Here is a 27,965-nt window from a genome sequence, read left to right as displayed (position 1 = left end):
ATATCAGACATTTACATAAGGTCCCATCTTGAGTACATTGTTCACGTCCAATTCGTGATGATACGCTGAAAAATAAAACATTAATCCATTTTCTCTCATTCAGAGACAAAACTGATCTTTGTAATAGAAACAATCGGCATTATACATCATTTCATTAGAAGGTAGGCATTCATCTGAGGGTACAGAAAGTGACATTCATACGTTCGTTTATACACAAATAACTCAGAGATCGACTATTTTCGCTATTGTCTTGCGGCGACTCCGAGCGAGGTGTAGTTCCGCCAGTGTCCATTTGGTGTCGTTGTTAATCCGTGTTTCGGTTGGTGATTCACGGGAGTTCACTCGAGGTCACTTTGGTTTGAACATCTGTTGATCTCCGTGAAAGATAAGGATTAGACATTTAGGTGCCATTGTCATAAAAACGGGCCGTAAAAGCTCTCTTCTTTGTTTGAGGTTCCTGTCTCTTTAAGTTAGTTATCTCGACAGTTCCTGTTAGTTAAAAGAGAGAAGGGGGGTGTTGGGGCCATGTGTTACTTAAAAGGGTTCTTTTGATGTCTTTAGATTGGTTGTGTGTGTGGGGGCTGCTATGTTGCAGACGAAAAGTCTTCTGCAGACTGGAAAAGTTTTAATTCAAAACTTTTCATTTCTTGATTGTCCGATATTCATATTTGGCTCATACTCCACTACATAAGAATGTCTAATTTGCTTTTGTTGTACTGTAAACATTGATTCTATAAGCCCGCTAATCTGTCATCACTCCATTATTCTCAATCACTGAGAGTTATTTTCCCATGTGTTTTTTCAGTTGTTCCGTTTAGTCTTTTTATAGCAGAAACTGTTTTTGTTTTACCAGCTTGATACATAAGCTTTGAGTGTGCACAGGACAGACATGTTAGGATAAAGCTGTTCTTCCTATGCACTATGTAATATACTCACTGGTCATATTAGCCTGTTCAGGGAGCTGTTAAAATTGTTAAAGTTAAATGACAAGTTGGTGTATAATCATTAGTAATAATTACATTTACTTGTTGTAGTCTTCCATCCTAACATATGCAAATGATTTCAGTTCACAGTACACCATATTATACCATGACAAACAAAGCATCATCGCTCTAGGATCTTTATATTAGAAATGTGTATTTAAACATAAAACACTGTGTCGTTCCTCAACGGTCAGTTAAAAGACACTGTGTAAGGGATAGAGCTGTATAAGCTCACTGTATTCTCAAGGTCACCTGCCTCAACTGGAGATCACAGCTTTGTGCCAAACCCAGGTGATCCTGGAAGAGTGCTCATTTATTTATCAGTTGTTTGGAATTTCACAGACAACGGTCTGGTGAAACCCAAGATCACTCGACTTAAAGCATTGTCTGTTTGATGATCAGGTCTGTGATTCTTATTGTAACTGGCAGAGAGTAAAACTGATACCTTTCTTCTTTGTTTGGAGTGGTAAAATTTAAAGGGCAAACTATTTTATTATTTAAAGTGCTTGATATTTTGAAAAAAGGGCTTTTTTCAAGCATAAAACTAAAAAAAACGTTGTAGATAGTTTATTATTGTTCGAATCCCAGGATCCGGTATAGTAGTTCCTCCAGTCACATTTTTTATATCCACTGTTTTAAATAAATAATACATGCACCGATAATGCACCAATTAATTACTTGTTTCCGGAAGAATCATAATTGCATCACTGTAAGGTATTTTAGTCTCAGTAGTCCTGTAGTATCTAGTAGTCCATAGTAACCTAGTAATGTAGTAATGCTACCTGTAGTAATGATTTTCTCATACATAATAAAAGTTGATCCTAGTGAAATAGAAATGAAATTATTAGTTTTTATGAAGTTGATGGTCAGCAGCAGTGTTGACAAGAGGTGAGGTTCTGATGATGATGATAAAGAAGTAGCCCATATAGGTAAAAGAGATCCTTTGGGGACATATATTGATGTTAACAGTTTATGACTCATTAACACATTACACTGAAATGGAGCGCCATGCTTGCAACATTGCTCATGCTGCCACATTGGGGGTTGGCTCAGCTTTTAAATCTTCTGGCCAAACATGGAGCTTCAGGTTCAGCTATGTACGTGTGATCTGAGGATCATGTGGATGCCCATGCCAATGCATTTATGTAGGGACATCGAATGCCTGTGTTGGCATATGACACTGTTTTCAGACTTATATATTTAGTATACAAATCAACAAAGAGCAGATGGTATACATTGTGTTGGAAGACAATGATTTGAATTTTCATAATACATGAGAGAGAGAGCGAATATGAGCAGGGCGTTGTAGGTGTTCTCTGCAGGGCTTTTAGGCATGTGGATGAAGGCATGGCTCTGTAAAAGATACCTACCACTCACTGTGCCAGAGTATGTGTGGCTCGACTGCCCACCAACAGAGGTCTTTCTGCGTGTTGGGAAACACCTGACCTTTGACCTAATGTTACACTTGTGAGAATGAGGATATTGAAAGGGATAATAACAAAGCTTTTTCCATCTTGTGTGTCACAAATTAACACAAAATTTCCCTTTCTCATATCAATCAGCCAAGACATGTTTGTTTGGGCATGGTGACCTTGGCCTCATGTGTGACTGTTCAAGGGATTATACCAACTGTATGTGCACAAGTGAATGTCTGTGTCCACCGTATGTTCACTTTAAAGTAGCTCAAATCATTTGTTAAAGGGAGTGTCTTCAAACTATTGTATTTTTCTCATTATGTTCAGCACAGTTCACTTTCATTTGTCCTGGGTTGTTTACATTACATGTGATATTATCATGTGACCTTAGAGTGGGTGAATGTGGGCCCTCCCTGATTTCTCAAGTTTGTTAGTGGTAAGGTGCCAATTATTGAGCAGGCCAGTCATACTGTGGACGCCCATCTAATTTTCCCCCGTCTCATGGTGTAGTGTTCTTGCCTGCATCAACAGGGACAGCTAACTGGCTTTATTTTAGCAGTGTTAGCCATTGGCATTCCAACTTGCCAGAGAATTCTGCTGGAGCACGGAAGTGAAGTCAACACTGGCTGGCTGTGAGTGTTGTGATGTTGTGCTGAGAGATTTAGGGACGCTGCTGCAAGCCAGCCTTGACCTAGCTGCAGTGATTGAACATAAGGAAGGCTCATGGCCTGGGCAAAGGCAGCTTGCTATAACTTGTCACTTCTAGGGCGCGTGGGCAGTGATTTATTGCTATAGAATATACTCACTTAATCAACAGAACTTTCAGAGCTCTGCCGCATTGCCCCACAGAATTGACTATGGAGATTGTTCTTTCCTATTGCAAACGAAAGACTAAAGACTTCAGGTGGAATGATGCTGTATGCATCAGTAGATTTTTAGAAAATAGTCTACCTACTAAATATTCATGTGGTAGATGTTATTATTTTGTACCACACTACATTTACAGATAACATGTTCAAAATAAGGAGAGGATACAGTCATAATTATGCAAGTACATCTTGATGGGCAAGAGTTTCACTCTTAATCAATGTTCTTTCCTCTGCATTCTGGATTATTCCTCCCCTTCTTTCCTTTTCCAAACAACCCTTGTTTTCTTATTCTCTGCACACATCCTTTTTCTTTTTCCACCCTTTAAGCCCATCCCATCCTCTTGTTCTTGGTCTTATTTTTTTTTGTTTGGATGACACCAAGCTTAGTTTCAGACCAGGGTAAGATTGTGCTGGGCTATTCTTTCCTTTAATAAATCCTTTTCTAAGGTTTATAATATTTAGTCATATCTATAATTGCGAAGAGAAACAATTTGCTTGTTTTTCTAAAGTATGTGTTAAGAATCTGCTATTTTGGATGATGGATTCTAACTTTATTATAAACGGTTTTAAATGTAGGTTCTTTTTCTGTTTTTGATGTGAATAGGCTTTAACCAGGTGAAAGATATTGTACTATAGACATAGCTCTGATCCTGATGCTCCTTCACTAGCCTCTCAGAGTTACTGGAAGGATCAGTGTTGAGGGTGTGGTGGTGTTTCTTGACAGGCTTACAGACTGAACTCTGATATAAGTGTTATTTCCTGGCAGTGCTGCTGCATCTGAGGCCTGGAGGCCATCTGCCGCAGGTTAAATTTAAAGCAGCCAGTGAAAGAGAAGTCCTGTGCGAGGAGCCCTCATCACAACAGGCCTCAGGTTACATACGGCGATTGCAGGAAGGAAGAGAGCTTTCACACGTGAAAGTGCAGGTGCAGATTTAAACCTGCTTGAGTCCCTCACATACCCCATTCATTCTAATCAGGTAGAGAAAGGTATATGGCTCTATTTGGGTTTGTATTTGTTTTCTGTTGTTGTGTTGCGAGGCAGTATTGATATAATTCTGTAATAGAAACCCTTTATAATTAGAGCATCTACTTTATGGTACACTCGTTGCTGGCACAGAAGTTCTTCACAGTGAAGCAAGACACAAAATGGGACATTCTGGAGTAGCTGTACATGATCTTAAGGTCACCACACTCAATGCCAAGCACTGACCAACGAGGCCAGTGGGTTTGGGAAACGTCTGACTGTTCTCTGGAGGGTTGTAGCCCAAACAATAGTTATGGGATGAGTTTAGGTGGCTTTTGTGGATCCATGTACTGCTACAACATAAGTTCATGACCTTGCTAACGTTCTTGATTGTGCTGGAAACCTTTATTAGTACACACAATATATTGTCCCGCACTTTGGTCAACAAGAGATATTGATTTAAGGTGTTTTTAATTTGGGGATTTCTATAAAGCCACATGCTCAGAAGAGATTAGGTTAAGGTGATATAAATGTTCTCATTAGTGTTTAGTACAGATTCCAAATTAAATTAATCAATGTGACTGATGGTGTTCAGAGAAAAAAAGCTCAGTCTTTGGAATTTAATCTGTCTGTGGCTGGCCTGAGTGTGTGTTTGTGTGTGTGTGTGAGAGAGAGCAAGGGAAGTGTTATCATACTTTGGCCTGGACATTGTTGTGCAATACTACCGGATGTGTGTAACATGTGTACTGCTCCCTCCAGCAAATGGCAGTGAGGCAGACATGGAAAATATGCCTGCCATATCCTGAGCAACATTCCTATGTTATTGTTTGGATATGCATTATGGCATGGTCAGTGTGAGAGCCATTAGTATGAGGCAAGGTCAGTGAGTGTGTTTACGTCTGTGTTGTTAGGTGTATTTGGGTAGTGTGCCTGTATATGAATGTGTACGTGTATGGGCAGGGTTTCCCGCAGTGCTTTATAGTTAGAGCGGTCGCCTTGACTACGTCATCCACCCCCTCCCCAAAACCCGATTGTAAACATTCAATAATAAGAGATGCTTCGAAATTCAAAAGTACTTTCTGTATTTAATGTGTTATTCCTTAGTGTTCAGTCACAAGCACGTGTTCTGTATAATCCAGTGTTTAAGGCGAGCTGTGTGTCGTAAAGAGTGTCTGGTACATGCTCTAGATATTAGCGTAAATGTAATGTTAAAATTAGGGCAGGTAATAAATTAATATAAATGAATTGTCATTATATACTGCCCGACATGTAACTTTCATTCATTCATTCATCATCTGTAAGCGATTATCCAGTTCAGGGTCGCGGTGGGTCCAGAGCCTACCTGGAATCATTGGGTGCAAGGTGGGAATAAACCCTGGAGGGGGCGCCAGTCCTTCACAGGGCAACACAGACACACACACACATTCACTCACACACACGGACAATTTTGAGTTGCCAATCCACCTACCAACGTGTGTTTTTTGGACTGTGGGAGGAAACCGGAGCACCCGGAGTAAACCCACACAGACACAGGGAGAACACACCACACTCCTCACAGACATTCACCCGGAGCGGGAATCGAACCCACAACCTCTAGGCCCCTGGAGCTGTGTGACTGCGACACTACCTGCTGCACCACCGTGCCACCCCTGACATGTAACTTGGAAAGTTTAAAAAGGTTCATTTTTACTGCCCTGACGTTTATTCCTAAAATTGAGAGCATGAAGAAGTGGAAAAGTAGAGAAGTGTGAGAGGGGAGAGGGCCAGGAGAACTGCAGTGAAAGACCTCAGTGGAGGTGGAAAATGAATGGCCTCAGAATGATGTCATCGCAAAGTGCTTTATATTGTGTTGCTGCAGTGGTTCCTGTTTTTGTGGAAAAGGGGAAGAGTGTGAGAAAGAAAGAGGGAGAAGTAACATGGTCTAGGAGAGGAGACAACGAGAGAGGATGAAAGTTGTTTTAACAATCAGCAACCTTGTGTGGATGAAGTCACATAAACATCGCACACACACACAGCTGTGGGGTTCTTCTGTCCAGAAGTCGGGTCAGTAATTACAGATTTGAACTGGAAGAGGTGGACCGATGAGAGGGCGTTCCAGATATCACACTTAAGTTGTGACTTAATCAGCCAGATGGACTGCACTGCACAGAAACTGTAGCGTCAGTGGTACAAAGATTAATGGAAGAACATTTACTCAAATTAATAACATGTTTATTTTAGCAATTGTAAATTAAATTTTATTTTTCATGTTCACAATCTTTAGCTAAGGCAGGGACAGGATGTTTAAATTGGGCATAAGCCAATCATAATGCGTCTTTAGCTCACCTGTGAAATGTATTCTTATTATGATAGTACTTCATGTTTTAATACTAACCCTCCATTCTCTCTCTCTCTCTCTCTCTCTCATTCTCTGCAGTATGTGGCTGTGATCTGGCGCAGGGAGGTTTTTTTGTGCGTCAGGGAGATTATATCTGTACTCTGGATTATCAGCGTCTTTACGGCACTCGCTGCTTCAGCTGTGAACAGTTCATCGAGGGAGAGGTCGTCTCTGCTCTGGGCAAGACTTATCACCCACGCTGCTTTGTGTGTGCTCTGTGCAAGTAAGAAGCGCACAAATACATGGTCTCTCAGTCATTCCTTCATTCACATGTATACAGACACTATTTTAGAGTATTTTTACATGGATACTTTGTACTAGTCGTGCAACATTTAAAAACTGCCATCAGTAAGCCTTTGTACAATGTTTTACATTCAGCGTTTCATGTGCTGAACTGTGCTTAATCTAATTAAACGTGTTGATAATGTTCTCTTCGTAATGACACATGTCAGTGTTCCATAAGGACTGACCATTTCCACAGTAAGCTCAGAGAAACATGATGATATAGATTGGCCTTGTTGCCCATACCCTGTAAAGCACACATTTTCCAAAATCAACAAGGATACCTCTGACTAAAATGTTCCGATTTGTTTATGCACATCAGCATTGCACAAACTGTGCCATACCTAATAACAATAACAACAAAATACAATGCCATGTCTGTTAGATTTACTGGGTAATTAAATCGTGTTAAGAGGGTGAAGTGATATTAAATCATAATAAATAATAAATTCAGTTTTATTTAAAATTTTATAGTACATACTTAAATTAAACATTCTTAACCTTTGTATTTTGACACCTAATTTACTGCTTTTTCCCCTTCATGCGAGTGTGCGCTTGTGGGAAAGTGGCCTTGTTTACTGGTCAAAGTAAGGGAAGGAGACCCAGTAACTTTTAGCAAGAATGTTAAGTGTATGCTCTGCTTCTATGCCACTTATTTCCAGAGGGGTGTTAGGTGTCCCTTAATCGCTGAATAGAATGTGTGTGTGTGTGTGTGTGATTGCATGCTTCTTGTCAGTGCACATGGTGTTACCAGGCAGTTCGCCATATTGCCGTAGTGATGCCCATGTTTCCGTGGACACTGTGTACCCATTAAGATTTCCTGAACTTTAATCGGCTCCCAACAAATGTGATCTTTATTTCCCACCTTCTGATTTTCCCACTCCTGATTGCTTCTCTGTCCCTATTTTTCTGCTATGTCTCAATTTCATTGAGTATGTGCAGTTCTACTTATTTACATATGATCAACATTCAGAGCTTCTGTGCAGAGAAATGCATTATTAATGATTATTTTTCGGTAACTACTACAAATCTTTATAACCCAAAATAATTACAAGGAAATCATGTGTGGGTTAAAGAGGCTACAGAATTCTTTTATCACTAAAAGACTTCTCCAATTCCTCATTATAGTGTGAACATGTTCATAATGGCTTGTCTGCTTCTCGAAAATTCATGCTCAAAGATTTGGACTGACAGCTAAATGAGTTTGACGCTAAATTATCAAAGTGCTAAATTGTAGCAGATACCTGCTAGAAAGCCCAGTTTCTCTGATGCAACAACATAGAGCCAGAGTGGCCATTCACTGCTGCACACTGTGACATTTCCAGTTGCTAAATCAGTCCAGCAAGTGCTGTGGCAGGTGCTAACATTTATTGTTATAGCATGAGCAGACTGTGACTCAGGTATCAGAGAAGTCGGTTAGAGAGAGACACGGTGAATGTGTACTTGAACACTGATTACACCAGTCATTTACATTTAGTCTTAGACATTTTGGAAATGCTCACATAAAAAGTGATGTACAGTTTTAGAGTCAATTTCCAGAAGAAATTTGATGAGCACATGGTTGCTGCTTTAAATGTATGAAATCCATGCATTTTAAGTTACTAAAGATACTTTTGTCAAACATCTGCTTATAAAGTTTCATCACTCATATAATACTTGTTCAGCAGTGATCTTGTTGTAGTCCATTTACATTGATATACAGGGAATTAATGAACTGTACAACTGTAGGGTGACCAGATGTCCTCTTTTACCCGGACATGTCCTCTTTTTTAGACTTAAAAAAATGTCCGGGCGGAATTTCACAAACGTCCAGGATTTTGTTTTTCTAGAGCTTACATAGAACTTCGAGAAGTTTCGTTCACAAATAAGTCCCGCCCTCCCCTACTCCGTTTGGTTCGCTTGAGTGAGAAGGGGGCGTGGTGAAGTAGCCTAAAATCTTCTGATTGGACGGTCTGACTGTAAAGCTACCGTTATTGGTCGATAACCTTCTCTGTAAACATTTAATTGGTCAGTCTGCACGTCAGTGGTCCTTGTTTACGTCAAAGTTACAGCCCCCCCCGGAGGCGTGTCCTCTTCTTCACCATCTCAGATCTGGTCACCCAATACAACTGTAAATCTGCAAAGTGCATATATAAAATAACAACTGATTACATGCAACATAAACTGTATTTCAATAAATAGACAACAAGATGACCCCTGGTCACCTGCTGTCCTAACATAGCCACTGTGTGTTAAAAATGCTGTGACATCATCAGTTCGCACACTGAGTTTTCAGCCAAAGTCAAAGCTCTTCTCCAAGTCTGGTGGTCGGCCAAAACAGAGATGCTTACAACTAAATGAAACTGGCACGTGCCCTCCAGCTAAACTGGTCATTTAAAATTGCTAAGGATTTGACCTGAAGCTTCTAGGGCAGGAACAGTTCCAGACGTCTTGGTAATGTACAAAACATAAGATTGGGTTATTTGTTTCCTAATTGTGCTTCGCAGTATTGATGTTAAATATGACTTTGCAGTGAAGATTAGCTTTTATGCAAATGAGATCACCAACCTTAACGTTGTTTTTTGTTTGCTTGTTTTTGTGTGAGCATCTATTTCAACGTGACCTCTATATCTCGGTAACAAAATGTGTTCTTTACCCTTGTGATCGTTTGTTTTTGTGGTTTAGCTCTTGAGTGATGAGGTGACTTCTTTTTTTTCTCTCTCTATGTCTTTTTCTTTGGCAGACAGCCATTTCCTGCAGGCGACCGTGTGACGTTTAATGGGAAAGAGTGCATCTGTCAGAATTGCACTCAGCCTATGCCTGCCAACAGCCCAGCACCCGTTCAGGCTGTTCACAGTGAGTGCCCTGTTCATCCTCTCTCTTCTCTCTCCCTCTCTTATACTCTGTTTTCGGTCTCTCCTTTTCTCACATGCTTTTCTCTGTCTCTGTCTTTCTGTCCTTCCATGCCCCATGTCCTCTATGTGCTACACACAAGAATGATTCGCACAGAGTTGTCTTTTATTTCCATAGGTATAACCCATCTCTCTCTCTCTCTCTCTCTCTCTCTCTCTCTCTCTCTCTCTCTCATCGTCCCTCTCTCCCTGTGCAGATTGCTGTGGCTGTGGTAAGGAGTTTAAGAATGAACAGTCTTTAGTGGCTTTGGATAAGCACTGGCACCTTGGCTGTTTCAAGTGCAAAGTCTGCAACAAAGTACTCAGTGCTGAGTACATCAGCAAGTCAGTGTCCTGTACACAATACAATGTATTTCTCTCTCTCTCTCTCTCTCTCTCTCTCTCTCTCTCTCTTTCTCTCGCTCTCTCTCTCATGTGTAAATTTGTTGACTGTAATTTAATATGCCATTGAGCTGACCCACTCAAATGCTAGAATGACTTAACACAGAGGTGCGGGAACACTGTGGACATGTCCATGTAATAGGACAGTGATGAGCTCAGTCGACCCCATTGGGCCTCTGGTGACAATTTTTGAGACTATTTGAAGGGTCCATGTCATGGAAAATTTGTAACCCTTGGACATTCAAGGCATTCTTAAATGTATGATAACCAAAACAGAATATTTCTTTGGAATCAATTAGAGTTCATAAATTTGAGAGGTATGATTTGAAAAAGAATTAGCTTCAAATTATGGGCTTTTCACATATGTCTATTTGTGTTGTGTTGTGTGTGTGTGTGTGTCTGTGCGAAACTGTGTGCAGGGATGGAATTCCATACTGCGAGATGGACTACCATGCAATGTACGGCATCCAGTGTGAGAACTGCAAGAAGTACATCACGGGAAAAGTCCTGGAGGTAGTGAGCTTCTTTTCATGGTCCACATAGCTGAAGCTGGTCTCTTGAAGAATAGGTATATTAATGAGAGAATGGTGAAACCCATGGAACTGTGGCTGGGTCATGGCTAGGGCAAGTGGAGTGTGAGAGTATGTGGAGAATATGAGAGTGTTTCACAGAAACACTGTGATTCAGTGTTCTTCAGACTGCTACAATATATTCCCTCTGGGCTAGAGGCTGAGGGGCTAACAAAGAAACTCTCAGTCAGCCAATTCGGGATCTCTCTGAATACTGCGCAAATATGACAATGCATTACTCTCTGCATCAATTTCTATTTCTTTCACTTTTCTCCATCTTATCCTCTGTCTCTCACGCACCTTTCCTTTATTTCATAAATGGCTATTTGGTTTCCTCATGGGATAAATAAGACACTCAGTAACTCAGTACACTTTGAGTATATACCCGAAGGCAGTTCTGATTTACTCTATGAAATCATGGACAAACTTACATGACACCTTTTCCTAACCAGAGCTCCTTCACAATCTACTGATATCATTAGTTTCTTATTTATCTGGAATAATATATCATCAGCTGATAAACTGCCTGTACTTTGGGTGTGTCTAGGAGTGTTTATGTATATGTACAGCAGTGTGTGTGTGTTTTGTGTGTTTGTATTTGTGTGCTTCACAAGCAGTCATTCACAATAAATAACCCTGACTCACATTAACAGTGGCACCCTGTTGCTATGAAGATGCACACCCTGAGCTGCTGGCATTTAAGAAAGCCACATTCGGATTAGGTCACCTGACCCCATGCAGCATCACACTTCAGGCCATTTCCCACTGTTTGTTTCAGAGTCAGGACATTTTTAATGCGTTTCTTTTAGCTTAGAGAATATAAATGATTGATTATTTGATTATTTTATAAGTAGGAAACACTGTGTAAGCTACACTGCTTATACATTTGAGCCATGTATGAACAGTGGCTTTACGGCATTGTGTAAATCACTTAACAGCAGTGGTTGGTTATGATATCATATCATATCATAATGTTTACTCTTATGATTTATTTTGCTATTTATTTTTCCACTCTTGGTTGTTTGATCTGTAAGCTATTCTGTGACCTTTGGCCATGGATTCCATGTAGAAATGTTATTTTAATTGCAGTGTTACAATCATTGTAAAAGAAAAGAGGAATAAGGCCAAATAAAAAGGTTGTTACAGTGGCAGGATCCATTTGCGAATAGAGTAAAATCAGACAGTTGATCTAGACCTGGTTTGTCTGGATCTTGTTTATTCTTTTTCATCTAGACAACTCTGAAGGATCAGTTGCCAGTTGTATCTCTGACTGAAATGTCATGACATTTAGAGTGGAGAAACATTATCTGTTTTCAAAGGAAGGAGCAATCCAGAGTTATGGTAACATTTATTATGATGCAAATTCGCTACGTAGGAAAATTAATACGACTGATTCGGAATGTTTCACACATACATTGGCAAAACGTAATGCATTAGCAAAAAATATAATATTTAATAATAGAACACTGTGACTGAGCCTAAGTTTTATGTTATTTGTTTTTATTTTTTACATTATTTGCCACAAAAGGGTTTGGGAAACAGAACTAGCCCCAAAGCATGTTGGGCGTATCCGAGCTCGTCTATCCAGAATTTGCAATAAAAAGTAGGATTGTATGCAGTGTATAATTCAGACAGATAATAAACACTGTCCAAACAGATACTATATAAATATGTAATGGCTATACATTTGAATTTCACCTAAATGACATCATATAGGTGAGCGCTAAGAATGATTTATTTTAGTAAGTTTTTATTTCAAGTTATTTTACATCTCTATTAATCTACTCTACTCTATTAAATCTTTATTGGTCAATTTATGTTATGTAATGTTTCTCAGCCTAAGACTCTGAGCCTAAGACTATGACATTGTCGTAGCACTTGTAGCCAGCCTTTGCATTTCATCCACCACTGAAGATTTTAGTGCCAGATCCCTTTTTAGTGCCCCCTCTACTGTTTGTAATTCACTTTGCAGCCCCATGTGCCTTCATGTTGAGATCATTAAGCCATTTAAATCTATTGTTTAATATATATATGTTAATTTATTTATTTTCTTAATAAAGCATGTAGATTCTTGTATATTTTAATTTGCACAATTTCATTGTTTATTTTAAAATAATCAAATCTGTATTATATTTTTGTTTCAGAACAATATATTTCTGTCTCTGAAGCTTATATTGGTCTTATGTCTCGTAGGCTGGAGAGAAGCACTACCATCCCACGTGTGCCAGATGTGTGCGCTGTGAACAGATGTTTGGAGAGGGAGAGGAGATGTACCTGCAAGGTACCGTGCAGGAAGGAATATAAGGAGGAATATAATATCAAAATAATTGATAAAGGCTCATGCTAAAAAGTTAATAATTTAGAACGTATACATAACCATAAAACTGCAGTTAGTCCAATTTCCTGAAGTAATGATGTCTTATGGGTCGATTCCCGCTCCGGGTGACTGTCTGTGAGGAGTTGGTGTGTTCTCCCTGTGTCTGCGTGGGTTTCCTCTGGGTGACTGTCTGTGAGGAGTTGGTGTGTTCTCCCTGTGTCCGCGTGGGTTTCCTCCGGGTGCGCCGGTCCAAAAACCTCCCACAGTCCAAAAACACACGTTGGTAGGTGGATTGATGACTCCAAAGTGTCCGTAGGTGTGAGTGTGTGTGTGAGTGTGTGTGTCTGTGTTGCCTGTGAAGGACTGGCGCCCCCTCAAGGGTGTATTCCCGCCTTGCGCCTAATGATTCCAGGTAGGCTCTGGACCCACCTGAACTGGATAAGGGTTACAGAGAATGAATGAATGATGTCTTATGCTGTATGCATAAAATAGTCAGATGTTGATGAAATTGTCCACCTCAAACTGTACCCATCATCAGAGGCAAAGTGTGATTTCTCAACAATGTTTTTTTCCTGTTATTTTAATATTAAAAGAACATAATCTAACATTAATGTGATTAAATAAACTAGTGATAATCCCTTACTTAAATCTGGAGTGTAATCTGAATTTGTGCAAATAGAAACTGAGCTTGATTCTGGTGAAGAGGCATTTTATTTAGTGCAGTGATTAGTTTTGTGCTGAGAGCCCAGATGACCCAGAGCACCTCTCAGACACAGCAGGACTGATACTGAATCATCACTAAACAAGAGTGAGATCGTTCAGGTCCTAAATCAATCTTCAGTTACATGAAAACACACTGGAGTTAACACAGGCACATTTATACTGCATAAAATTAAGTTTATATTTTAATGAATTATTCCCAGTTGAATCATATTTAACATGTGGAGAAGATCTTTTGAAGGTGTAGTTTTCTCTAAGAATTTGAGGGCTATGTAATTATTAGGATTTGAATTTGATGAACAGTTATGAGTTCAATCCCCACCTCAGGTGACTTTTTGTGTGGAGCTTTGTGTGTCCTCCCTGTGTCTGTGTTGGTTACCTTCAGGTGCTCTAGTTTCCTCAAACAGTCCAAAAATACATGTTGGTAAGTGGATTGGAGGTTAATTTATTCATAGGCGTGAGCGTGTGAGAGACTCTTTGTGTGAGTGATGCCCTTTCATGGACTGGAGGCCTGTTTGGGGTGTGGTCCTGCCTTACACCCTGTGATTCTGCATAGTCTACGGACCCACAGTAAACCAGAAAAAGACAAAGTGGTTATTGAAAATAAGTGTTATTTTGACTTTGGAGTCTACTTGGAATCATTGGGTACTAGGCAGGAACCCATCCTGTATGGGGCACCAGTCCATCACAACGCACCACCCACTCATACTTTTACTCACAAAGTAGCCAATCCACCTACCCAGAGAGACACAGGGAGAACACACCATAATTTGAGGTGGGCTTGAACCCACAACCCCAGAACCCTGGACCTGTGTGACAGTGACTCTACCTGCTGCAGTACTTGTTAGTGTATTTTAATATGTAATTGCATATTAAGTATTCTGAATATGACATTGCATGTAATGTTATGTATTTGAAATGTTTATGATGAAAATGTTTATTGAAATGTAATTCAGTGTTTACAAAAACAGCAGTAATAACTCTAGACTTTCACAGTCTCTCTATGTTATTGCTACTTATTCTTATTACAGTTCACAAATCAGCTTTCCTGAGAGCAGGAAGTCTGAAAGTGCTCTCTTTGATTATGTGCAGAGATTTATATTCCAGACAGGGTACACTGCAGTGTATTTCAGGCTAGATTTATCTTCTGTTAGGACTGCTGACAGGTCCCGGGTCAGTTATTGGTCATTTTTATTCTGACAGAATGCAATGAATGGGAAAGTCATTTGCTGAGTCATTTTAGGCCCTTAGAAATTGTAGAGACTTTGGTTCCTGAATGAGAGAAGAAGAGCTAGTGTGGGAGCAACAACAACAACAACAACAAAAAAATTAACAACAGCATAATAATAATTAATGAATTCATTCATTCATTCATTCATTCATTCATTATCTGTAACTGCTTATCCAGTTCAGGCTCGCGGTTGGTCCAGAGCCTACCTGGAATCATTGGGCGCAAGGCGGGAATACACCCTGGAGGGGGCGCCAGTCCTTCACAGGGTAACACAGACACACACACACTCACTCACACACACACCTACGGACACTTTTGAGTTGCCAATCCACCTACCAACGTGTAGTTTTTGGACTGTGAGGAAACCGGAGCACCCGGAGGAAACCCACGCAGACACAGGGAGAACACACCACACTCCTCACAGACAGCCACCCGGAGGAAACCCACGCAGACACAGGGAGAACACACCACACTCCTCACAGACAGCCACCCGGAGGAAACCCATGCGGACACTGAGAGAACACACCAACTCCTCACAGACAGTCACCCGGAGCAGGAATCGGACCCACAACCTCCAGGCCTAGATGTTTTAGATGTTAATGCTTGCTATGCTGGTGTGATTTTGATTTATGAATGATACGTTACAGAAAAATGATACCAGAATTATGATGGTAATAGTAAATAGAAGACTTTGCAAACAACCTCTTTTTGTCTGTTCTTTTTTGCAGTTCATGTATTTTTTCCTTTTTCTCTGTTTTTTTTCTCTTGGTCAGGTTCTTCCATCTGGCATCCTCCATGCCGACAGGCAGCTCGTATGGAGGAGAAGAGTAAGGTAGGACACTTTAACAGAGCAGAAGAGTTGTATTTGTCAGTGTTAAAGCTTTTGACTGAGGGTGAACAAGTTTCCCACAGCTCTACTGAGAGCTGAAAGAGCCATTAGCTACGCCCCTGATATGATCCCCTTCTATTGTAATGCCCCTCTTCCTGCAGAAACAGGTGCGGATACAGCTCAGTGACCTGCGTCTGAATGTACCTGAGCAGGTTTGTGACATGTACCCCCCCCCCCCCCCCAGTCCTCTCTCCCTGCATGGGTTTACCTCCTCCAACCTGCTTTCGGCTTCATAAAAACCACACAGAGGCCCTGATTTGACCTGCTGTGTCAACAGATGCTTCTGCCCCCTACTTACCTAATGTGGATCAGGACCCAGAGTCAAGGCTCTAGTTGCACTGATTCATCTGTGTATGTTTAATGGAGTGGTGCACAGTTTTTTAGATTTAGAAATAAGATCACTACAATATATTAATGTCTTACTAATGTACTACAGCATAAGGGGGGTTTATACATTTCTGACCGCTTGGTGTCTACTGAAATGGGATTTTGTCAACTCCCTATAATAGATATTTTCTCCTGTGAAATTCAGCTTGTGAGTTTTTTAAAATGACATCAGTCAATAATACAGAGATGCTTGGTTTTAATTAAATGTCCGCAGAATTCTGCTACAACATTCAGATTTTTGCACTGAAGCCTCCTATCTTCTAAGCAGAAATGTAATGTAATTTAGGTCTAAATTTCCTGGTCATTTTGGTCATTAGAATTAAAAAGGAGATTTTATTTTCAAATGGTGTGGAAAAACATAAGCGTTTTAACTTTTTCTATAAAAGCAACTATGAATGGGCCTGAGTACCTTTGGGCTTCCTCATTACCCACTGTCTACATAGGTAGCTGTTTAAATAGTCAGCTTTCCAAACCATAGAGGCTACAGAGATGTTATATTTAGACAGTGATGATATCATGAGCATTCCTGCCACTGACCGCGACTGGTGTTTAATCACTTCAGTCCTCACAGTCACCTCTGAGTTTTCATGGATTCCATCCATGGGTTATTTATTGCAATTTTTATCATATTTGCTCTGAAAGAAGACCAAAATCACTAGCGGTTTCATCGTGTTGTGGTCAGACGCTTAAACGGTTTTTAAAACAGTCCTTTTATACCACTTTTAAACAAAGCTTCTCTGAGGTAAACTCTCCTATAAACACACCAACAGCTGCAAACACTTTCAGACATCATCATTAGAAAAGTCGGGCCATGCCGACTCAGCATCTGAGGAAGCATGACGTGCATTTTTGATCAGAATAAGGTGATATTTCTTGATACTGGGTCAGAGTAAGTACCCCAGCAAGCAGCATATTTAAGATAACTAAAAGCTGATAGCCTTCTTATAGGGAGTGCACATATTTCAGTGCAAGATGCTATCTATGGAGGGAGCTCATGAGGTTTTTAGACAAATCCCTATATGCTCTAACTTTCCAGATGATTAAGCAACATGTCCATAAGCCTTATCATGAAAATCTACATAATGTATAATATATATAACGTGAAAATAGTTTTCTTATGGCATAAAACCTTGTAAAACTCATGAAAAAATGTTTTATTAACACACTGATTGGTTGTCTTTCTCTAGGTGACCAGGACTTCCTCTGAAAGCATCACCTCAGCTCCTGCTTCCAGTGCTTCTGGATCCCCGAGCAGAGTTATCTATGTACGCAACACTTTTATATTAATTTTTAAGATTCACTAAAACTACAGTAGGTTCAGTCAGTAATTTCAGCACACGATGACCACGAGATGGCAGCAAAAATGAACTTTAGAAAGGAATGGAAGTGGTGATGCTTGTTCTTTTCTACTGCAGGCAAAGCTGGGGGATGAGTTCCTGGATTATAAAGATCTTGCAGCTCTTCCTAAAATAAAAGCAATCTATAATATTGACAGACCCGACATGCTCTCCTACTCACCCTATGTTAGCTACCCTTCAGAGGAGAGGACCTACATAGAGGTACACACACACACACACACACACACACACTCACAGGATGTGTGATAATATACTGTAGGATTTAAAAGGACATCCTTACCTTTATGAAGGTGTATGATTAGATTGTTTGCAGTTTTATAATGTATAGTTTCAACAATTTATGAAAACATAAGAAATGTATGGCTGAATTTGCTGTTACAAACTTTTCAAATCAAACTGAATGTACAAGATCTCAGTGTTGTCAACAATTTTCATTATGCTGTTGGATTCACTATAGAGTCTTGTTTAAAAATGGGAAACCTACACATAGAATATGCTTGTGAATTAAATATGGTACACCCAGCTGTACGTACGGTCCTGTGCTTCTTATGTAAGCCATGCTTATTTCTCAATAAGGCTGTGTTATATATTTTGTGCTTTTAGTGTATCTCCATATTTAGAGATGATGTCTGTTCCACATGTTCTGGGTTTTTTTTTACACAGCACATTCAAAAGATGTGTCACCATCAACATCATGGCATGATGTTAACACGCTCAGATTATTTTGGAGGGCTTTTCTTAACGTCTGAGTGTTCTGACCAGGAATATTTTGGACCTGACTTGCCCTCTATTGGCTATAACTATTAATATTTAGTACACAAACAGTAGCTCAAATATCCACTCATACAGCGGCTGTGTGCATGCACATTTATTTATTTATTTTTGTTTGTTTGCTAGCTATATCATTAGGCTGAATGCACCTAATCTCATCTCACTCACCTGCCTTTTTCATTTGCAGTCACCACAGTTGCTCACCCCTACTCCAACAGAGGTACAGTACAGGAGACCTGTCGGAGAACAAATCTCTCAGGCCTTTTTAAGTGTTCTATGAGTGTGAATATATAAGATAAAGTTGTGCTTCCTATGGGAAATGTGTACTGTGTTTATATATTATTTGTGTAGTGCAGTTCTATCATTTGTTCATGGTTGTGTGGAAGTTTGCAACTGATCAGCTGGTGACTCATGATCAGTTATTTCTTCATGTGTTATAAAACAGAGTGAATTGTTCAGAACCTATTTTGTGTCTCCAAACCACTGTGATCACCATATAGTCACGACTATGTGATTTTTTATATTTGTGCCATTGTGTTTCGCTTATATCACTGTATGTCGGTTTTTCACTACTTTTTTGCTCATTTTAGGGTGATGGTGAAAAATCCCCCCGTCAAAGGAGACCCTCCAGCCCCAGTTCCAACAGCTCTGTGGGCGGATATGGCCGTTATACCCCATCTCGGTCTCCCCAAACTTACAGCAGGCCAGGTACAGACACTTCTTCACATAGCGATAAATAAAAGCTTGACGTTTTTTCACTGTTTTAAGTAAATATCATTGTACATCTGTATTTGTGTTCATGAAAACTCCTTACGTCCTTTTACTTTTTGATAACTTTTAGTTTGGTATGTTTTAATGGATAGTGTATTGTTCAGTTTATTGTGATGACCAGTAGTAGATTGCAAATACAATGAAGAACAATACATAGTCTAATGAACAATTATAATGCAGAAATGCCTCCTGAAGATATTATACAGGGAAAATCAGCACATGAATATGAGAGTCATTTCCCATGTACATAGTACGATCACTGACATCATATTACTGCCCTTCTTCCCTTTGGCTGGTTGGTCCCATTGTACAGAGCAATATCTGAGCAGTAGATACACCCCACAGCCTGGGAGTTCCAACTCATTGCCTGTGTACACTGGGGCTAGGTATGGTGGACACTATAGTCCCAGGGACTCATCTTCACTGCCCAGTGGTGGTAGAAATACCCCACAGGTCGGGACAGGGGGTGTGGCCTTGCCTTTGAACCCAACCACGCTGGCCATGCTCCAACAGCACAACTACATCCCCTACTTCAGAGGTACCCCAGCTCAGCCCTCAGGCCTTGTGTGTTAACTAAAAACAAAACTAATGTCACATGTGCATGGAAATGTTGCTGTAACAGCTTGAGTGGAACACTGATAAGTGATATATCAGAAGTGAGAAAAAAAATTTGAATGATACTAGTTTGTACTTTACGTTCAGGGACAAAAACGAATCAATCAGTTGTGAAACTACTACCTTGTCCTTCGCCCACCTTCCCTAAACAGGAATTGAGACAGAATTCAAACAGGAAGCAGTCTCTGAAAGTAAGCCTAGGACAGGCCTGCACCTCAGTTTGCCTCCTTACGGTAAAGCTCTGGACCCTCTGGTCCCACTCTCTTTCACCATCTCTATCAGTGTGATCCAGTTCTGTGGGTTTTTAGGTGTACCACAAGGTTCACCCTTTGGACCATTCAGTTTGTTTTTGCTTGCCATTTTTGTGTCTGTAGAATTTATGTTTTAACATCGTGCCCAGTTATGTTGCATGGAAATCTTGTTTATATTCACTATATTTCAGAAGTAATTGTGCTCTTAAACATCTAGGAATGTTAAACGTAGACAAAATGTATATTGATGTGGCAGTACGTAGTACATATAAATGATGGATTGCATCTGATACAAAATATAACCGGTTATTTGGACATGTCTTTCATTTATGGCTTTTCTCCTCATAGTTTGTTGCTGATTGATCTGTTTAGTTTAATCTCTGAAGTTAAGAAACTGTTTCAGCTGATGTTTCCTATTACAGTTAATACCAGCTCAGGATTGTAGGCCTTTGCCTATGTGGAGTGTGGATTACCTCATCTGAAGCATGCTTGAGTGTGGTCAGAGAGAGACTGTGTAATCAGTTGAGGAGGTCTGGGAAAGGGATCAGTCAATAAACTCTTCCAACACTGTCACAACAGGAATGCAAGTTAAGCCACAAAAGTAAACTTTGATATGTGCAGGCTCACCATTCCAGATGCATATGAAGTGTATGAAGTCTATGTCAGAATCTCTTGGGCAAGTTGATACTTATATGGCTGTGAGTAACCTTGCTAGACATGGGTCACTCGTTCTCATGACTGTGAAGGGAGGAGGAGAAGATGACTGAAAAAGAGAAAGGCTGAAAAATCTGCTTGATCTTGTCTCTGTGGTTTCCCCGGGAGAAAAAGAAAGAGGGGGAAAATTAACTTTTCAGTAGCAGATTAAAGAGTAGCTTGAAGGAACTGTAATTTGGGGTTTAGGTGCCAGTTGCAGTGGCACACACTTTGGCCTTTCATGATTCCAGGCCTAACCACCTTTTAACACAGCGTGAAAGTGAGTTCGGTTGTGTCCTGCTGTTGTTACAGTGACTTTTACTGGGTGAGGAGCTGCATACAGTAACTGAATGATAACATTTCAAACTGTGTGAGCTAACGAGGCTTTTCTCCCTAATATAAGATTCAGTTTAATCAGTCCGGCTAATGTAAAACACCTACTATATAAGGTGCACACATTTGGAACTGTCTGTTAACTTTAAAAGATTGTAGTCTTTGACCGACATTAATTAATTCCTACTAAATGACTTTCTTAGTCCACAGATCACTTCATCGGCAGAATGTGTAGCAAAATGCACTATAAGGTTATTGTAGTTAAGCATCAGAAAGATGAATTTTAGCTAATGTTAGCAGTAACCGCTGAGGACATTGACATCATAACTGTCAAGACCCTTCAGACACTGGTGAAAAACTGAAGTACTATAGAGTTATAAACAAACACTATTAAAACTTTACAGTTGCTGCTAATCAAACAGCATTGAGATTTATTTGTAACTGTAGGTTACAACACCTGTGTACTTTTCAAACTGGTGTGTCAAAAGATAATCTAGAATGCACTTAAGCCTTGCATAAGCAACTGTTGTTGATTTGTTTATGCAACCGATTTAATTCACGATTTAACTACTGTTTGTTAACTGATCTGACTTCTTATTATATAGCACAATAACAGTGGGAATAACAGGAAGCTTTATTTGTATACGAGCACACTTTAACCATGTTAAATCGCATCCTTTTGTAGCTTATTGTTTTATTTTATGAAATACAGTATGGTTCGGGAGATCGCATCGTGCCAGTACAGTATAAATACCAAAGAATAACTATTAGAGGTTGTGCAGAGAGATTTATAGAGCACACTGAGTGAAAAAGACATGAGGAGCACTCAACACTCTTAGCACTCAAGCTCACAATGAGGGATGAATTTTAAATTCTCTTTCCCAGCAAGTTTATGACTAATGCAGCCTGGAGCACAAGATGTAAAGCTACATTCTCCTTACTTGCCATTTGTGATTTGTGTGTGGTTGCTGTACCAGGGACAAGCTGACCTCCTCCAGATGTGTGGAGGAGTTTCTTCCTCCGGTCAAGTGGCCATGTACTAACTGCATTTTCTATTTGGTGTGTGCATGTGTGTGTATGTATGTGTGTGTGTGGGTGTGGAGTACCAAAATGTGTATCAGTACAGTTTGTATCGCACACAGTGTGAAAGTGAGTGAGCAAGATAATTCTTCATGCTCATCCAACTGCAAATCTATTTCTTCTCCCTCTGTGGCATTTGTAATTTTCAAACAACAAAACAAACATGTGTAGATGACTTCTTTTGGCTTGGAAGGTGCTAGTTACTTCATGACCCAGCTTGCTAATAACATACTGCATTCCTATATTGTGTGGTCAGTGCTACCATATGACAGACTGAGCTAATCTGTACTGATCCATCAGGAACAGGACAAAGCGTTTAAGGCCATTTGAGAAATTGTCTAAGGGTGACTTAACACACATAGAGCACTTGTGGTGCTGTGATTGCTTTATGTAGCTGGTTGGGTCATGAAGTGTGGCTTTATTAAAGCTTTGAAGCCAAATGCAGCATAACTCTGCTCTCTCACTCTTCCCTCTCCCCCATCCCCTGTCTGTTTATCTGCTCTTGACTTCGCCCCTGGAGGTAGTGAAAGTGGCCGCAGCACCCCCAGCCTCTCTACATACTCCGATGGCAAATCCCCATCTTCTACATATGTGGCTGCACCTAAGCATTTCCACATACCAGGTAGGCATGCTTTGCTTCTGCAGTGTGAACTGTTGCTCGCTAGAGTGGGAGATTTGGGAAACATAATCAAGACATCTGTATCATGATTAGGGCTGCCAAAGTTCACCTGTAATAAAGTACAGATCCCCAAAGCTACTAACAGCTCACTGAACATCAGCAATGAAAAATGGCAACTGCATTCTTATTTAATTTTCATAAGAAACACGCAAACAGACAATCGCAATAACGTTAGTGGATTATTGAAAGCACAAAAAAAAATTATGGTGAATTTAATATGGACGGTTTTAAAGCTCAGAGGAAATGCATTGCTTTGAAATGGGATTAAACTTTTATTAGTCTGACAGCCCTCACCATGATGTTTCATTTTTCTGTGGTTTGAGACGAAACATAATAGTAAAAGCACATTTAAAAAGTAGTGTTTATAAAAGGGAATTATTTAAGAAGGAACATGAAAAACATCAAACCATTTGGAAAAATGTCGTTTATGTCACTCAGTCTGAGTTGTGTTTATTTGTCTTATTCAATCTACCTATGCTCCGCTCGTCTACAGACTCTGTATTGGGACTAAATCTGTTTTTATGATATGTTGTTCAGTACTAGAAGCACTGATGTAACCTACAATGTATTCAGAAAAGTCAATTTTAATGTAATTTATCATGATAATAACAATGTATCACCATATTATTCATCCCTAACTACTCCCTTTAGACCTGTTGTACTGTAATAATATTTATTCAAACATTCTTGTCTTGGATTCTCCATGTGGATAATCTCTGCCAATGTCTCTGCTGATGTCTCATGAACAGAACTGCTGATGACAGAAATGTTAGAAGTCTGGGCCTTCAGACATGTCTTTGCACTCATTTTATAATTTGCATTGATAGTCTGCATTTATGGTTCACTGCTGCAGGCCAAAGGCTTTCAGAATCGCATTGTTTCTGTGTAGAACAAATCTGTGACTGTCACAGTGTATAACCTACTGCCAGCTGTACTTGGACATATTTAAAAGGAACTAAGTGTGTTAACCAAGGAATTAATACATTTCTACCCATTGTATTGATCCCCCACCCCATTTTTATGGAGTCTTTTGTTTCCATTGCTGGCAGATGGTGAAACAGCACTGAAAATGACCTGCATGTGTTGCGCTAAATGCGTCATTTTTCCTAAAGAGAGCTCCACTTAATCTATGGCAGTTGTTTGGAAGCAGTTAAGGTTAAAATGCAGAGTGAGGTTAGGATGGTTTAAATGGGCCAGTGGGACTAACATGTTGTGTCAATTATTAAGGATGAAGCAATGGTGTCTTTTCAGTTGCCCCATTTATCTCCTTGTTTCGCTGTTGGCCATAGGCTCTGTTTTTAGTAATTATATGGCATTTGCTGCACTGTGATCTTTGGGTGTTTTAATTTTGGGGATAAATTTTAATTGAATTAAAGATTTCTAATCAGTTGCTAGTTTACAAAGCCTTGGTGTTTAGCAGCCTAATTGCACAGGCATTAGTCGACCTCCATTGTCTTGATCACTCCTTGTTTGTAGCCTGCTTGTAATAAATGGAAAGCCCAGGTTCCAAACTGAAGTCCAACTAAGACAAAGGCACAAACCGTTGATTGTTGCATGCTAATCATGACCATTTCTACATAACGAGCAGTCTAAAAATGCCAAATCTGATTCAGCAACAGATGTTCTGCACTGCAGAATTTCTGCCTCTGCCTCTTTTCTGCCCTGACTCCATCCTTCTGTAACTTCTTACTCATGCTTTTTACTCATGGTTTGTATTTTGTATTTTCTTTCTTTCTTTCTTTCTTTCTTTCTTTCTTTCTTTCTTTCTTTCTTTCTTTCTTTCGCTTTCTTGCTTTACTTGGTTTCTTTGTTCCTTACCTCCTTGTCCCTGACATCTTTGCTTCTGTCATGCTCTCTCTGTTTTCCATTCCAGATACTAAAGCCAAAGATAATATCTATAGAAAACCCCCTATCTACAAACAGCATGGTACAGTCCAATCTCTGTGATAATAACCACAACACTTAGCATGCCCAGCTGCATGATGCCATTTATCATGGTATCCTGTTGCCATGGCACCCCCTGGCTTTTGACCCTGTCTTTTAATTCTGGCGTTTCCATCTCAGACGTTGCAAAATTTACCCAAATCTGTAACAACATGCAAAGACAGCAGCAAAACTAATGCAAATATCTTTTATTTTTTCATTTACTGCAACATCAAACACCAAACTATATATTTATTAATATCTGAATCCTAAAAATTGCAGAGCCATAATACAGCAAGCCTGGAATGTAAGAACTAACTGCTTAGGAAGCAGCAGTTTGATTGGCCATTACTCTATTCTATGATAATCTGATATGGAAACAAGCCATAGACATATATGTTTTTATATGATTTGTTTCTACTACCCCCATTCATTCACAGCATCTGGTTTGATTGTGGTCATGTGATTTTGGCATTGAACTGTGTCTTATTCTGATTGTGTAAGTCACTGTATTTTATTTGGGTGGTCAGTGGATGGCATCTGTGTCATTTGTGGTGAATGTAATTAGATTTGTGCTGTATTTCACTGTGGTTTGTTGATGACAGTTATGTGATTGGATTCCCTCATTTGTATCGTTTTAACGTGTGGTATTTGTTCTTATATTTTCCTTTATGTTAGTTTCATTTTGTGGCATTCTTGTTGATTATATTTGATGATGTGTATCCCTCATGAAACGACAACTTATAGATTTCTCTTGAAAATCAGGGGTCATTGAGATATTATTTAGATGTTTAAGGTTTTTACAAGATTTTCTCTTTGTGTTTTTGTGGAGCACTTTGCATGGTTCCTTTTATGTTTCACACAAGGGGTGTAATATATGTATTTATTAATTTAAGAATCTAATTTAATTCTAATAACTTCTCTACAGCTTCCAGAGCATCTTGGCAAGATGGCGATGATGCAGACAGAAAGGTGAACTTTCTCTTTGTACAGACATACATGTTCTTTCCGACTATTTCTGTACATTTCTACCTGCCTGTTCTGTGTTTTTATAAGTGAGGTTTTTCCTAATTGTTTCATTATGCCTTTATTCCTTCTTCCATCTTTACTGATACTTGGTTATCTCTGTAGACTAGAACTAGCTGGACGATTCTAAAGAGTGAGATTGATGGACAGTCACCAGACATTGACCCCAGGACTTCTACCCACAGCCTGCCCACGGATATGTCTCAGCCCAGTGAGTAACCAAGCAATAAACCTTTCCTTTCAACAGTGTTAAAGAATAGGAGCCAAGAGTTGTTACTGTTGATTTGCTGTGGTATGTAAATGTGTTTTGCGTTTTGGATATACACACAATTTACTTGACATTGAGATTAAATAAGAAGTTATATTTACTAAGTATGAACACAAATGCAAACAGTGTACATTAAGTATATAATTTTTATTTGCGCTCTATATATCAATTGAAGGTTTAATGATAACGCCATTTCTGAGGCTATGTTTGTGGGTTCTCAGTGAGTGCTACTTTATATCAGAATATCTTGGCTGTAAAGACCATTTATTTCCACTAAAGCATAATTCTGATTTAGCTGCTTAATCTTCTGTCTGTTTCAGATTTCCCCTACAATAAGTCTGCTTCCCTCCCAGGTTATGGACGAAACGGCATCTATAAGGTAAACTATCACAGATATGTTTCAGAAAGTCTGCAAAAACAGTGACACAATAAAACAAATGAATAAATCCTTTTGACCTCTACATCTGGCTGTATTAGTTTTCAGTCTGTGTTGGGTGAATTTGGTGTGCTCACATTTTTCTGCCTGTCTTCCTTAGTGTTGAAGAATTTGATGTGATTCTAGTTCGACTGCATGATTCATTCGCTAAGATGTAACTGTTATAAAGATGTAGTCTGTGGAGGCCTTAATAATTGTGTCTGTGCCTGAGCTCTACTGTCTGACTCTAACCCACATGGGGCTTTGATTTGATATCTGGCTGCAAGAGGTCAGGATTTTATCCTCATTAAAGAGGAAATGAGGTGTGTCTGTCACTCTGATTATCTGCCTAGGGAGCGCCAAAAGGGAATATTTCTTTATTAACATCATCATATAATGGTTTGCACTATTACCAGTGCTGTTAATAGTGTATGGAATGTAAGAACTAACTGCTTAGGAAGCAGCAGTTTGATTGGCCATTACTCTATTCTATGATAATCTGATATGGAAACAAGCCATAGACATATATGTTTTTATATGATTTGTTTCTACTACCCCCATTCATTCACAGCATCTGGTTTGATTGTGATTTCAGTCTGTGTTGGGTGAATTTGGTGTGCTCACATTTTTCTGCCTGTCTTCCTTAGTGTTGAAGAATTTGATGTGATTCTAGTTCGACTGCATGATTCATTCGCTAAGATGTAACTGTTATAAAGATGTAGTCTGTGGAGGCCTTAATAATTGTGTCTGTGCCTGAGCTCTACTGTCTGACTCTAACCCACATGGGGCTTTGATTTGATATCTGGCTGCAAGAGGTCAGGATTTTATCCTCATTAAAGAGGAAATGAGGTGTGTCTGTCACTCTGATTATCTGCCTAGGGAGCGCCAAAAGGGAATATTTCTTTATTAACATCATCATATAATGGTTTGCACTATTACCAGTGCTGTTAATAGTGTATGGAATGTAAGACTATATAAATATATATAGACTATATAAATGCAGTCTTTGGCTCCTGTACACTAGGTGGCAGTGTTTTCCATATAAATTTAATACATGCATTTTTTTCCACGTTAGTCTTTAAAAACCTATATATTTAGGTTTTAAACCAACAACACACCAGACACAATTCACATCTTCAGTTTCTTTGTTCGTTGAGGTCCAGACAGTGTTATTTCCCCATTTATGTCTCTCAGTGTTATTCTCACATGCTATTCTTAGGCCCACACTATTGACAAATTACTAAATTGTAATTATATTACATAATTACACATCTGAATGTTACCTACATATGATATTCACAGCACAAGAGCGAACACAAATAAAATACTTACAAATCAATGCTTAGGTAAATACACATAGTTCATGTTAGTAATCGCAGGAAGAACTAAATGACAAGACACTAACAAACAGAGATTTAGTGAGGCTTTCTTTACTACGTTGCCCATGGGCTACACTTTGGACTGCCTTGCCAGTTTGTATTTGACCTATTTTAACATATTAAGGTAT

General features: G+C 39.4%; 1 protein-coding gene across 4 annotated transcripts in view; it reads left to right on the top strand.

Annotated features, from left to right (window-relative positions):
• The window catches only part of ablim2 (actin binding LIM protein family, member 2), an 83,769-nt gene that overhangs the window by 46,704 nt on the left and 9,100 nt on the right, over window positions 1–27,965 (top strand). For 2 of the 4 annotated variants that reach the window (XM_066663438.1, XM_066663437.1), the window contains exons 3-17: window positions 6,648–6,831; window positions 9,613–9,725; window positions 9,979–10,105; window positions 10,582–10,675; window positions 12,925–13,012; window positions 15,773–15,831; window positions 17,463–17,540; window positions 17,691–17,834; window positions 18,592–18,624; window positions 18,995–19,112; window positions 22,668–22,769; window positions 24,700–24,753; window positions 25,678–25,721; window positions 25,881–25,986; window positions 26,364–26,422. In XM_066663438.1, the coding sequence (XP_066519535.1) occupies window positions 6,648–6,831; window positions 9,613–9,725; window positions 9,979–10,105; window positions 10,582–10,675; window positions 12,925–13,012; window positions 15,773–15,831; window positions 17,463–17,540; window positions 17,691–17,834; window positions 18,592–18,624; window positions 18,995–19,112; window positions 22,668–22,769; window positions 24,700–24,753; window positions 25,678–25,721; window positions 25,881–25,986; window positions 26,364–26,422 (1,403 nt within the window). Of the gene's footprint in view, window positions 1–6,647; window positions 6,832–9,612; window positions 9,726–9,978; window positions 10,106–10,581; window positions 10,676–12,924; window positions 13,013–15,772; window positions 15,832–17,462; window positions 17,541–17,690; window positions 17,835–18,591; window positions 18,625–18,994; window positions 19,113–19,488; window positions 19,714–19,942; window positions 20,024–22,667; window positions 22,770–24,699; window positions 24,754–25,677; window positions 25,722–25,880; window positions 25,987–26,363; window positions 26,423–27,965 lie in introns of all 4 variants that reach the window. The other 2 variants (XM_066663440.1, XM_066663439.1) reach the window with 2 other exon arrangements.

This window comes from Hoplias malabaricus, chromosome 3, assembly GCF_029633855.1.
Source record: "Hoplias malabaricus isolate fHopMal1 chromosome 3, fHopMal1.hap1, whole genome shotgun sequence".
Classification (NCBI taxonomy): Eukaryota; Metazoa; Chordata; class Actinopteri; order Characiformes; family Erythrinidae; genus Hoplias; species Hoplias malabaricus.
The sequence above is the reverse complement of the archived record's forward strand: the minus strand, read 5'-3'. Positions and strand labels throughout refer to the sequence as shown.